The sequence below is a fragment of the Pezoporus wallicus genome, unplaced genomic scaffold (genome assembly GCF_028554395.1).
Source record: "Pezoporus wallicus isolate ANWC-B61680 ecotype Strahan unplaced genomic scaffold, APGP_CSIRO_Pwel_v1 contig_229, whole genome shotgun sequence".
NCBI classification, from domain to species: domain Eukaryota; kingdom Metazoa; phylum Chordata; class Aves; order Psittaciformes; family Psittacidae; genus Pezoporus; species Pezoporus wallicus.
This window is the reverse complement of record NW_026638360.1, coordinates 3,715,668-3,730,138: the sequence shown is the minus strand read 5'-3', so window position 1 is coordinate 3,730,138 and position 14,471 is coordinate 3,715,668. Positions and strand designations below refer to the sequence as shown.

At 43.0% G+C, this 14,471-nt stretch overlaps 1 protein-coding gene across 4 annotated transcripts in view; it reads right to left on the bottom strand.

The window, feature by feature from the left end:
- Nucleotides 1–10,230: 10,230 nt before the first annotated feature.
- Nucleotides 10,231–14,471, bottom strand: part of LOC130599782 (gamma-aminobutyric acid receptor subunit rho-3-like) — a 220,289-nt gene continuing 216,048 nt past the window's right edge. For all 4 annotated transcript variants that reach the window (XM_057410542.1, XM_057410546.1, XM_057410543.1 and 1 more), the window contains 3 exons: nt 13,902–14,054; nt 11,344–11,540; nt 10,231–10,562 (listed from right to left, as the gene is read on the bottom strand). In XM_057410542.1, the coding sequence (XP_057266525.1) occupies nt 10,260–10,562; nt 11,344–11,540; nt 13,902–14,054 (653 nt within the window). In that variant the 3' untranslated portion in view covers nt 10,231–10,259. The remainder of the gene's footprint in view (nt 10,563–11,343; nt 11,541–13,901; nt 14,055–14,471) is intronic.

Below are 14,471 nucleotides of genomic sequence, written 5' to 3'. Positions count from 1 at the left end.
TGTTTCCCGGTTTCCAGTGGTGGCAAATCCGTACACCTTATTGAAACAGGTATCGCCAGGACATACCTGGTACAGTATAATTGATCTAAAAGAATTCCACAATGGGATCTCACCTTTTGAGATGCTATATGGGATGCCCTACACTCAAGGGCTACCAGTAAGCAACCCCAAATAGGAAGATATGACTATCCAACGCTATATCACTATTTTGAATGAAAACATGCAAGAACTCAGAGCAAAAGTAATGCTACTTCAAAGCACTCCTTTGCAATTTTCAATAAATAAAATCCAACCAAGAGACAGGGTATTGATAAAAGTTGGAAGAAGGATAGTCTAACCCCTCGTTGGGAGGGACCATCTCTTCTTGTTCTAACTACCAAAACGGCGGTGAGAACTGCTGAAAAAAGCTGGAGATGCATCACGTGTAGAAGGACCCATAAAGGAATGGAGAGTTGTAACTGAACCTGGGGACACCAAGCTAACCCTCAAGAGGACTTAAACAGGTAAGTGGGGGAATCCATATTAACTCCTATAGCTATTATATGGGAAAAACAGGTGTAACTGAAAACATTTCCATAAATAATAGAATAAGGGCAAATACCAGTCCACTTCCTAGCTGTAAAGGTTGCAACTTATATATATTAGGACAAGGTGTCCCTATTCAAAATATTATTACTTGGAGACGAGACCAGGAGCAATTTCTGAGGAACCAATTACAGATCTTTTGCATTCGGTGTGAAACTAAAACCTCAGTAGAACAGTTGTTGTGGGTCAAATATTGCTATAATAGGCAACGGGGAATATGCCTCTGATCTACCAGAGAGGGCAAGACTGGGGGGAATCGGTGCTGCAGCTGGAGAGGTCTGCCAAAGGCTCCAGCCCCTGGGGCTGTGACCGCTGAGCACTATGATCCTGACCGGACCTCTTTTGGTGTTGGTTTTTATAGGAACCATATGGGGAAATGCCGTGGCTTCTAAGGACATTCACAACAACTGTAGTGAATGCATTACCACAACTAGACGAGGGAGAGTAACCTCTCAAACACTGATCTATCACACTGCGTATGAACGTAAAGGAACACTAACCGGCTACTGCATACACAACCAAACCCAATATGGACTTTGGAAAGAAGAAACTAAAACGGCATGTTTTGATCCAAAAGAACTCCCTTATCTATATTGCGTAGAATTGAATTGAGTGTACCCCTTGGCAGTAGTAATAGAGTTCCCTAACCTTAAGTCTCCGATATGTGGAGATATAGCATGGAGAAATTATGGAAGTCTAATAAAATATGTATGTATGGCAAATGGAAATCCTGGTTGCACCCCAATATTGGGGGGGCCCACCTTTGTGGATAGGGATGGGACTGCGTATGTTGGGCCACCACAAATTGGGGTTATGAATACCACTGTCCTGACCTAAATACTTCTATTCAGAATGTCCCGGTAAACTCAAATTGTGAGCCACACACCTAGATGTACCCTACTCAATCTAACTATCATGAACCCTAAAAAATGGAAGGAGAAGAAAATTAAAGAATTTGGAATTAAGATATGGGCTGCTGGAAAAGATCCAGGAGCTATAGTCCAAGTTAAAATTATGGAAAGTGTTAAGGAATGAATACAACATCATTTGTTATTAAATTCATTTTATCATGAAATGGAAACAGGAGTCCAACATGAAATTCCCCCAGTTACTGAAAATCTCTGTACAATCTGGAAAAACCAAGAAGGGAAGAATAGGATGCAACAATGGATATTACAAACAAGTATAATTGGATAAAGTTGTTGTCAAAACTTAGAAAGTAATGGAAAACCAGTAGGGAATTTACTTTGTGAAGGAGGTTATATATGGAACAAAACAAAGGGAGGCTGGGAAAAATGGGGAGATCCTATAGAAATGAATCAGCAATTCCATAATTGGACTAATTGGAACCAAACAGCTGGCCGGCTCAGACGGACATTATTGGATCTGTGGTAAAATAGCCTTTGCATTGTTACCTCAAAATTGGACAGGATTATGTATATTAGGAACAATCAGACCTAGTTTCTTTTTATTACCTATAAGCCGAGGAGAATGCTTGGGAGTCCAGTTATACACAGAAACAGAACTAAGCAGAAAACAATATAAAAGAGAACAACAAATTGGTATTTGGAAGGACAATGAGTGGCCACCTGAAAGAATAATCTCTTATTATGATCCGGCAACTTGGGCAGAAGATGGGCCCTGGGGATACAGGACTCCTACATATATGCTGAATAGGATTACAAGGCTACAAGCCGTGGTAGAAATAGTAGTAAATAAAACAGGAGATGCATTAAGATTAGTTGCAAAGCAGAATACTAAAATGAGAACTGCAATATACCAAAATCGTCTGGCTTTAGATTATTTGCTAGCTCAAGAAGGAGGGGTCCGTGGAAAATACAATCTTAGTAATTGCTGCTTAGAAATAGATGATGAGAGAAAAGCCATAAGTGAGCTTGTAAGAGAGATGAAAAGTGTAAGCCCATGTTCCGGTACAAACTTGGAATGGAATCGATTTCAGAGAAATAGGATCCTGGGGACAATTTTTCAATGGAGACTGGATAACTAAAGTTGGCATAATAATATTGGGAATATTTGGGGGATTACTAATTATTCCATGTATAATCCCATGTTTCACCACACTGATGCATATGGTCGTACAAAACATGCAATTCACTGCCATGCCGCTGGAACCAGATATAGCGAACAAGGGGGAAACCCAATCATTAATGACATTAAAACCTAAAGTGACTCCAATGTTATCCGTGGCTAACAAAGCAGTCATTAAACTGAAGGCCAGGACACGAGTCAATAACTTACAAAAAAAAAGAAGACAACAGGATTGGGTGAAACCCAAGACCAAAAAGTACAGGAGACTATCCACAGAAGTTCCCCTTGTATGTCTCGGGCGGAGCAGAGACTCCCTGGCGCACTCAGCACTGCTTGCTTTTTGCCTCTTGATATTAATTATAATAAAAATCAATTGCAACAGATTAGCAATATTCGGTTTTTATAAGAAGAAGATTTACATTATTTTATAGAGATCATGCACATTGCCATGTTGCTGATACTGGAGCAAAACTCACTCTGTGCAGGTGATTCCCAGCACCAATTTAGTGCCCTGCCACTTCCAATGTGGGAGCAGGGCCTTCCTTCCTTTGAATGTCCATCAGCAGCTTTCTGCTCTGGCTCCTCCACTGGAAAAGAAGAGCTCTATGTGGGCACTTTGAGAGCCTTCCCTCTAGCATTTGGAGCAGGAAACCTGGTGTGCCTTGACATGCTGGTGACACAGCTGCAGAGATCCCTGCTTCCTTCTGACTATGAACAGCATCTTTCTGCTCTGGATCCTCGGATCTGTGTCCATTAGCTGGACGTTCTGAATCTGTAAGCACTGCCCCTGGATCTGGCAAGGGAACATCAATTGTAAGCAGATGGACTTTACGAAAGGTCGTGCAAATTGCCATGTTGCTGAAACTGGAGAACATCTCACTCTGTGCAGGTGATTTCCAGGACCAGGTTTCTGCCCTGCCACCTCCACTGTGGGAGCAGGGGATAGAGGCGTCCTTCCTTTGAATGTTCGGCAGCAGCTTTCTGCTCTGGCTCTATCACTGGAGAATCACAAGCTACATGTTCGAGGTTCCAAAGTCTTGTTTCTCTCATTTTAAGCAGGAAAGCTGGGATACCTTGACATGCTGGTGACACTGCTGCAGAGCTGCCTGATGTCCAGAAGTTTTCTGCTCGGGCTCCTTCACAGGATATGCAGAAGCAGTATGTTGGCACTTAGGGATTCTTCCACCGTTCTAGACAGGAAGCTGAGGTGCATTGCAATTCAGGGGAAACTGCTGCAGAGGTGCCTGTTAGCTTGTAATGCCGAGGAGCAGCTTTCCACTCTGGCTCCTCCACTGGAGAAGCAGTGCTGTGTGCTGGCACTATGAGAGCCAACATATCAGTTGTGCCTTGACTTGCTCGTAACGCAGCTGCACATATCCCTGCTAGCTGATGATGACCAAGAGCAGCTTTGTGCTCTGGTTCTTGGCTTCTGTATGCATTAGCTGTTGGCAGTTTGAGAGCCTAGATTTTCAACTTTTTAGCATTAAGCTCAGTTATATTGACATGCTGGTGACTCTGCTGCAGAGATCCCTGCTTGCTTCTGACTATGAACAGCGTCTTTCTGTGTTGGTTCTTTTGAGCTGGACGTCCTGAATCTGTGAGCACTGTGTCTGGATCTGGTGAGGAAACATAAAAGTGTAACTGTAAGAATAAGGTCTTTACATTAAAATGGTAGTGTACATTGCATGTTGCTGAAAGTGGAGCAGAGATCACTGTGCAGGTGATTCCCGACACCAGCTTTCTGCCCTGCTACCTCTACTGTGAGAGCAGGGGATGAAGCCTTCTTTCGTTTGAATGTCTAGCAGCAGCAGCTTTCTGTACTGGCTCATCCACTGGAGAAGCAGACCTGTATGTTGGCACATTGAGGGGCTTCTCTCTAGCATTTGGAGCAGGAAACTTGGTATTCCTTGCCATGCTGGTGACACAGCTGCAGAGATCCTTGCTCCCTTATGATGACCACAGGCAGCTTTGTGCTCTGGTTCTTTGGATTTGTATGCATTAGCTGGACATTCTGAGTCTGTCAGCACTGCGCCTAGATCTGTGGAGAAAACATCCAAGAGGAACTGTCAGAAGATTGCGTTTATATTAAAAATGCTGTGCACATTGCCATATTGCTGAACCTGGAGCCCAACTCCTCTGTGGAGGTGATTCCCAGTATCTGCTTTTGGCCTTGTCACCTCCACTGTTGGAGCAGGGGATGGAGCCTTCCTTCTTTGAATGTTCGGGAGCAGCTTTCTGCTCTGACTCCTCCACTGGAGAAGCAGAGCTGTATGTTGGCACGTTGAGAGCCTTCCCTCTAGCGTTTGGAGCAGGAAACCTGGTGTGCTTTGACATGCTGGTGACCCAGCTGCAGAGATCCCCGCTACCTTCTGATGACCACGAGCAACTTCTGGTTCTTCCGATCTGTATGCATTAGCTGGACATTCTGAGTCTGTGAGCACAGGGCCTGGATCTGGCGAGGGATCATCAAAGACGAACTGTAAGAAGATGGTCTTTACATTAAAAGGTAGTGAACATTGCATGTTGCTTTCAGAGGAGCAGAGCTCACTCTGTGCAGGTGATTCCCAGCACCTGCTTTCTTCCCTGCCACCTTCACTGTGGGAGCAGGGGATGGAGCCTTCCTTTTTTTTGAAAGTCCAGCACCAGCTTTCTGCTCTTGCTCCACCACTGGAGAAGAAGAGCTGTATGTTCGAACTTCGAGAGCCTTGCTTGTACAGTTTCTGGCAGGAAGCTGAGGTGCATTGACATGCTGGTGACTCTGCTACAGAGATCCCTGCTTGCTTCTGACTATGAACAGCATTTTTCTGCTCTGGCTTGTAGGATCTGTATGCATTAGCTGGAAGTTCTGAATCTGTGAGTACTGCGCCAGGATCTTGCAAGGGAACATCAAAGAATCTCTGGCAAGGGAATATGGACTTTACATTACAAAGGCTGGTCACATTTCCATATTGCTGACACCAGAGAACAGCTCACTCTGTTCAGGTGATTCCCAGCACCAGCTTTCTGCTCTGTCACCTCCACTGTGGGAGCAGGCGTTGGAGCCTTAAACTGAATGCCCAGCAGCAGCTTTCTGCTCTGGCTCTATCACTGGAGAATCAGAAGCTACATATTCGAGGTTCCAAACTCTTCTCCTACCATTTTAAGCAGGAAAGGTGGGATGCCTTGGTATGCTGGTGACACTGCTGCAGAGCTGCCTGCTTGCTTCTGATGCCCACCATCAGCTTTCTGCTCTGGCTCCTCCAGAAGAGAAGCAGAAGCTGTAAGCATTATTTAGAAGTTTGGAGTCTGTGAGCACAGCGTCTGGATCTCGCATTTGAGCATCAAAGAGGAACAGTAGCAAGATGGACTTTATAATATAAATGTCTTGCAGATTGCCTTGTTGCTGAAATTGGATCACAGCTCACTCTGTGCTGGTGATTTCCACCAGCAGCTTTCTGCCCTGCCACTTCCATTATGGGAGCAGTGAATTGAGCTTTTCTTCGTTTGAATGTCCAGCAGCAGCTTTCTGCTCTGCTTCCTCCAATGGAGAACTAGAGACTTGTTTTTACCCTTTTAGGCAGGAAGATGATGTGCGTTGACATGCTGTGACACTGCTGCAGAGCTTCCTGCTTGCTGCTGCTGATCATCAGTTCCTCGGATCTGTATGTATTAGGTGAACTTTCGAAGTCTGTAAACACTGCTTGTGGATCTGGGAATCACCTGCACAGAGTGCTCCGCTCTTAGCAACATGGCAATGTGCACTACCTTTGTAATACATGGTCCATCTTCCTTTAGTTCGTCTTTGATTTTCATTTGTGAGATACAGGATAATTGCTACAGACTCCGAATGTCCTGCTAATGCATAGAGAGCCGAGGACCCACTGCTGAAAGCTTCTGCTGGTCGTCAGAAGCAACTAGGGACTTCTGCAGCAGAGTCACCAGCATGCTGATGCAAGTCAGATTCCTGCCAAAAAGTTTAGAAACTTCTTTTAGAAGTGTGAATATACAGCTCTGCTGCTCCAGTGGAGGAGCCAGAGCAGAAAGCTACTGCTGGGCATTCAACTGAAGGAATGCTCCATCACCTGCTCCCACACTGGATGAAGCAGGGCAGAAAGCTGGTGCTGGGAATCACCTGCACAGAGTGAGCTTTGCTCCAGTTTCAGCAACACAGCAATGAGCACGACATTTATAATATAAAGTCCATCTTCCTACTGTTGGACTTGAGGTTCCCTTGCCAGATCCAGGTGCGGTGCTCCCAGATTCAGAACATCCTGCTAATGCATACAGATCCGAGCAGAAAGCTGCTGCTGGGCATTCTGCTGAAGGCTCCATCTCCTGCGCCCACAGTGGAGGTGGCAGGGCAGAAATCTGGTACGGAGAATCCCCTGCACAGAGTGAGATGCGCTCCAGTGTCAACAAGATGGCAATGTGCACTACCTTTGTAATGTCAAGTCATTCTTCCTTCAGTTCCTCTTTGATGCTCAAATGAGAGATCCATGCACAGTGCTCAAAGACTCTGAAGGCCCAGCTAATGCATATAGATACATGGAGCCAGAGCAGAAAGCTACTGTTCATAGTCAGAAGCAACCAGGGATTTCTGCAGCAGTGTCACCAGCATGCCATGGCAACCCAGCTTTCCTGCTTCCCAGTGGTAGAGGGAAGGCTCTCAAAGTATAAATATACAGATTCTGCTTATCCAGTCGAGATGACAGAGCAGAAACTTACTGATGGGCATTCAACTAAAGTCTCATCCCCTACTCCCAGAGTGGAGGCGACAGAGGAGAAAGCTGGTACTGTAAATTACCTTCACAGACTGAGCTGTGCTCCAGTGTTGGCAACATGGCAATGCACACTACCTTGGTTATGTAAAGTCCATCGTCCTACAGTTCCTCTTTGATGTTCCCTCCCCAGATCGAGGCGCAGTGCTCACAGACTCCGAACGTCCAACTAATGCATATACAGCCTAGGAGCTAGAGCAAGCCTAGCCTTCCAAGCAGGGGGATGACAGCCAGGTGAGAGAGGCACATGGAAAAGGCATTGTGGCATCCCTGTTCATGGGGATCCTCAGCACAGCCCTGAAGATCTGCACATAGGACCCAACAATGAAAGCAAAACACTCAAAGTATAAACAGGCACTGACCACAAAAACCCCAACTTCCCTGAGGTATAAAGTTGAACAGGAGATATTGAGGATCTATTTTCTAGAAGATAGCACAAGGCTCAAGCAAGGGTCATATGAATTTGAATCAGCCCTCTTGCACCCTATAAACAAGAAATAATGTATTTAAATACTGTTTGCTACTTTTTATGATGTATACAAGGAATAGATTTTTGAAGTATAATTGATCCTGATATCATCCCTGTGACTGCATTAAGAAGACAAAAATTATAAGCTTTGCTGTAAAAGCATGCAGTTAAGTTTCATCATCATGACATGAAATCTCATAGTAAGACTTGCTATATATATGTTCTGTCAATGGTTACATTCCCAGTTGAAGGTAACTGAGTTTCCTCCACCAAAGCAAGCTGTGCAGCTTTCAGGCACCTTTATAGGATGTGCCCGGAAGATAAATGCAGGCATGAATCTCTTCTCCTGCACACTTCCCTGTGTGGGCTTGTTTGCTGAACAGTTTATATGGGGCTTAGGCATGCTGCCTGCAGGGCTTCTGCTGCTGCAGATGCTGTAAGAAATTTAAAGAGGGAACTGGTTTGGGTCAAAGAAATACATGAGGATTTTGGGTTTTTTGGAGTCCGAGGATTCCCTGTTTGCTACCCAACAAATACTTCTTCCTGTAAGGAAGATAACAAAAACTATGTGAAAAAAATTAGTTCATGACAAAAGTTTAGGACATACATTACACATGTGGAGCAATTAGATGGGATCTTCTCAGGCAATGTGGAACATTTGTGCAGGATGCCTCCCTAACAGCAGTGCAGTAACAAGGAGGTCATGGTAATTTTCTTTATACATCTATATTACACATTTGCTCAGCTTGAGGTCTAGTGGGCTGTTGCCAAAGCCTGCGTGTCCTTTGGCTTTACTTTCCCAGCACTGTCATACCCGAATACAGTTCTGCTTTCCATGACAGGATTTCCTGGAAGAGTACCAAAGCTATCTTGGCTCTAATCATTTGTTTGGCAGCAAACTGGCTGTGAAAGTACTCACTCCATCAGATTTCAGTCACCTAGCATGCAGTGTGTCCCCAGCTTCTCTATCTCTGTCACTCCAGCTTGGTAAATGCAGCTTTTTGAAACACCGTGTGATGAGCAAAACAATATGGGAGGAGGAAAAACAAATAAAGCAGAGAGTGGTTCAGGCTTCCAAGTTTATTCCCATTTCCTAATCTTGATCAAGCAGTGACCAAGCATTGACCTTGTGACATTTTCTGCTACCACAAATTACCATTTTGACCTGGCTTTGTAAATATAAACACCATTAAATGACAGGCGAGCCCAAGGAATGTAAGTGGAAAATGCTTCTTATTTGGGAAAGTTACAAAAATAATCTTGATTCTTTTCTGGAGCTGTGAACACTTTTTGTGTGTCCCTGAACATTCTTAACTCAACCTCCTCAGCCTGAACCTAAGGATATTTCCATGCAGGACTCATCTGGTATCAACAGGATTCCTCTATAGGGCTCTGTTTTGGCGCAGCTGCTTCCTTTTATTTCCCATGTGTCTCGGTGTGGTATCTTGAACTGTGCTGGGGATCAGGGCTGCAAGCAGGTGCATGTAGCTTCTCTTCACTGTAACATCCCATCTCAAAAGCCAAAGGGAGAGGGAATGGGGTAAACTCCAAGCTCACACACGCAACATATATCAGAAGAACCAGGTTTTCTTGACCAAGTTTTCTAAAATCTCTGCCTCAAAGCCTGTTTCTGAAACAAACGGTGATTACAGCAGGTCTACATGAGGCACAGGTGCGTGGGTGCCACATGAGGGGCCCAGCTTGTGTAGGTAATGCTGGTCATCTACCTGAGAGGTGGCTGTAAGACACTGAGTGCAAGGGGTCTGGGACTTTGTTCCTGTGCTGCCTCAGGGACTAGTTAGCAAGATTTCTCCGAAATAGAGTCTCTGCTTTCTGCTGGTTCCTAGTCCATTGCTAAGCCATAATTGCTTTCCCCCTCATTACCATCCATCCAAGGACAAAGGCTGCTGAGGTGCACACAGGTTGCCTAGCAAAATCAAAATGCAGCAAATGAAACAAGGACAGGAGCTATTTGAAGGAGTTTGGTGCTGATTGTCTACTGAAATGGATGACAAGTGGAGAACAAACAGAAAGGCTGACTAAAGAGGAATGGTTAGAGGACAGATAGAGACTGGATAATACCTCAAGTGGGAGATGCTGTCTGTTTAGGTGTGCGACAAAAGGCTCCCTTGGTAAGCAAACTGCTTCTACACTACTGCCATAGTAACATACGAATTTGATTGCTCCAATGGAGCATTGCAGCAGTCCAGTTAAAAAAGAAACCAGACTCCTGAGAGGTTTTCATCAACAGCTTTGCTGCTAACTAAACCAGCCTTGGTATGATGCAGAAGACAAGTTTTGGAAACTTTTAACCCTTTCCTCTACTGCTGTCACATCCGTTTTAAAGCACAATGCTACCCTCATACACAAACTAATGTCTAGCTTATAATTGGTTTTGTTCATATGTACAAACCCCAGTAAAAAAAGTTGAACACAATATACACACTGGGAAATACAATCCTGGAATATTTGTCAATAACATGATTGTTCTGTAAAATAATCCTGCCCACACTTCCCTTCAGAGATCTCTTCCTCTTTATGTGAGCTGTGTCCACATTGGAGGCACTGGCTGCACGTGCCCGAGTCTCATTCTCTTCACAGCTGTCTGAAAAAGCAGTCAGGTCCATGTCCACATCCGTGTCATGAAAGCAGCCATCAAAAGCCATTGCTTGCACAGCAGCAATACTATACATTCCTGAAGCCTGGCAACAAAAAACAGTTATTCTGTATCTAGCAGGAGCCATGTTAGTAAATTATACATAAATAAACCAGAAAATAAAGGAAGCTTTCTCTTCAGTGTTGCTCCTTCTGTGGAGAGCATATGGAGAACAGGGCTATCCCACAGCATTGCTACCTGTAGAGCCTGCCCCAGAGACAACAAAAAATTTGTGCGTTTTCCCCCCATGAAATTTCAACAAAGGAGGTTACATATAGGGGTATTCTTGAAGAAAAGGTTTTAAGTGAGTGCTTCATAGAAAGCAAATATTCAACTTGTGCACATTTCTGCTTCAGGCACACTTTTCTAAGAATGACCTTTTCATTCATTGGGTCTTGGGAAAAAAAGGCATCATTAAACTCATCTTCTCGGTTAAAAATGGCAAAGCAGGAGAAGGAAAAATACACAATGCTTCACAAGAAATGGGAAGTAAAATCACATGACTGCATTCTGTGGTATATCTCAGAGAGAAGAAAACCACTTTGATCAATAGGTATTTTGAGAAGAGAATGAAAACTACCTTCCTCTGGGGAGAGGGGAATCAGGAGGTGAACTCCCTAACCTCTGCCACAAGAAAAGGAAGAAAGTTTTCTCAAGATCTCACAGAGGATAATAAATTTCCTCCCTTCAGCTAAGTAAAATAAAGTGAGATACAGAATGGAGTCACAGACATGGTTACTGCACTGATTCTCACAGTGGTCTATCTGGATTACTCTGTGGTTTCTGTGATGCTTTCTAAAGGCAACAAAACACAGAGAAGACTGTACCTGGCCCCGTTTTCTTAGTTGCTTTCTCTCTTCAGTTGTGGTGAGATAGTTCACTGCTGCATATTCAATGACTGACAGGAAGACAAAAAGGAAGCTGGTCCATAAATACACATCCACAGCTTTTATGTAAGACACTTGAGGCATTGAGGCACTTACTCCTGTCATGATGGTTGACATTGTCAGCACTGTAGTTATACCTGCCAAAGAAAAAGGTGAGGTTATCCTAATACTGGCCAGTTTGGATCATGAACTTTGCTTAGACAGCTCTGTGAGGGCCTATCGTTGACACTCCGGGTATCTTCATTGCACAGGCTCTGAAAAGTGGAGTGAACCATGAAGGCCTATCACGTACAATACTGAAACAAGTAAACCATCTCTTTGCTCAGTGCGTGCAGTTAGAGCTGTGGCACACCAGGTTTGAACAGTGGGAACAGTGGGAACACAAGAATGGTGATTCAGCAGCGTAATTCTGTGAAATTAAAGAAATTAATTAAATGAAATTTATTTAATTAAATAAAATTAAAGCACACATTTCTGTGACAGCTTTAAGCACTGCTGCAGAGAGTGAAAGCAGATTTTGGGCTTCCCTCACTTCCCAGAGCCAGGGTCTCCACTTTCTTGTCCGAGAGAATCACGAAAGAATTACCAGTTTCCCTCCCAACCCTTCTCAAATTGTACTTCTTGAGAACAGCTTGTATGTCTTTGTCATTACTCCATGTCTTTCTAAAAACACTCTAGCATAAAAATGCTATATTCATTAAAACTAAGAAACAGGTTTTGTTTACTTCAGAATGTCTAGAATTCCACCCTCATCCCCTCAATCTCTTCTTACATGCAGCTATTCATTTCGCTTTGCTCTGCCTCAGAAAAAAAAACAAGACCAACAACCAAATGAGGCCCTCTTTTAAAGAGATGAATGTAACACTGGAAGTGAAGAAATACTAATAATACCCGTGAGACAGAACTGGCTGATGGCATGGCTTTTCATGCTGGGTCTAACTGTATACTTTCTCCAGCTTTATGCTAGTTCAAGTCCATTGGAACATACGGGAGTTTCCCCTCTCCCTCTCTGCAAGTTCCTTAGGTTGAAAGATGGTTTTTGAAATATACCACGTAAGAGGAAATCAATTTATTTGAAATAAGTATACTCTATGCCAGGTTGCTAAGCTTTTTAATTTTTGATGTTAACATTGCCTGTATGCTTATGCTAATGAAATGTACATTATCCACAGAACTCCCAATGCATAACCATCTGCAGAAATCCTTATATAAATTAAAAAACATGATCAGCAAAACCATCTTGATAACATTATAAATGACCTACTGAGAATTAAGACTTTATTTTTAAAGTTAAAACTTCTTATAAACAAAAGGAGTTGCTAGATGTATTAATAAAAGGAGGTATTATAATTTGTTTTCAACTAACAAATAGATTTATAACTCATGTATTAGTAACTTCAGCCTGCCAACAGAAAGGGATCTGAGGTAGCTACAGTTCTATTTTTTTCTAGATTGATATAGCTGTAGATAAAAGTTGAGGGCTCCCTCTGTACACGCAATTTTGTTTCTTAAACAAAGATCCTCAAATTTTCACTTGCCTAAGAAATATGGCAACATTCATATGGCTTCTGGGACTAGCATCAGTAAGAAGAAAGAACAGGAACTTCTTTACTAATTCTTAAGCCAACAGTTGCACAACACAGACGCATTATGGTTACATTAGAAAGCTTAACAAATTTTCATCAGATCTTCACAGAGATGCTAATCTGAAAAAAAAAAAAAGTACTCATTCCACTGCCATCAGCATTAAATTCCCAACAAAGACAGTCCTGAAGTGGTATTAACTGAAAACCAATAATGTTATTAAAAAAAACCCAATGTAATTAGTGATTTTCTCCTGAGCTGTGGTGTTCAGAACTAAAACTGTTAGAGCAGAAAGTTGCCCACAGTACTCTTTGGCTTCCTCAGAACCCTGTATGCCCTGTGCAGTTAAGGCACTAAAGGAAACATTTTCAAGGTGCCTAACAAAGAAAGGCTTTGCTACATAGGACAAATTAGGAAACTGGTTCCAAGTCAGGAGGAAGATATCAAGTGTTTCTAGAGAGAAAACAGAGCTGTAAAGCTGTAAAGCATGATTGCATTATGCCTATTAAGTATCTTATGAACCATGGATTTGGGGAGGGACTTGACTACCAGTTACTACCTGTTACTTTGCTGGGAAGAGGGGAGGAAAATCCCAGTCTGCGCAGGAAGAAAAAAGGAAAAAAAGTAATTCAGTAAAATCCTACATAAGGAGACCAGCAGAATCATTCCTTTTCCTTCTGTGTTGTGTGAGCTGTTCTCTAATATAGCAAAGCAAGTATGAACAAACATCCCATTTTAGTAGAGGTTGACTCCTTTAGGAGTTTGTGGTAATGACAACAGTAGCAATAATAGTTGTTCAGGCAAATACCTGATATAGTTGCTCATGTCCTGTGTAAATAAGAAGCTAAGGTAATTTCAAAACTTCTCCCCTATCCATTCTGTACTTCCCAGAAAAACATATGTTAAAGGTTTACCTAGTGATACCCTGGCAGGAACGGCTCTTCTGTCAATCCAAAATGAAACCCAAGACAGCATCACCATCAGCATGGCGGGGAAGTAGGACTGTAGCACAAAAAAGAAAATATGTCTCCGAAGCACAAAGTTTATAAAAAGTCGATTGTACCAACCTATTGAAAAAAGAGAGGAACACGTTGGGGGAGAAGAGAGCTGTGTTATTTGTGAGCTCTGTTCACTGGCCCTCTCCTTTCAACTGGAATGGTGTATTCTCATCAGTAACAGTAAACACCTAAGAAATAGTGCCACTACCTTGGTTTTATATAGTGCTTTATTAACTATCCTTCATCCCTCATTAAAATACTGCTGCCTTGGGATCAAAGCATCATGACTGCATAAATAAAATACTGTATTATAGCTGAGGTTATGAAATTGAGGAGAAAAAAAAAAGTTAAACAGACTTCAAGTGAAACTGCCGGGAGAATGCAGACAGAATGTAATTGTCCAGTTCAGCTATGACAGTAAAGCCAAAACCCTTCCTCCCCTAAAAAGTAGCCTGCCTTCTCTCATGCTACAAATACCCAGCAGTA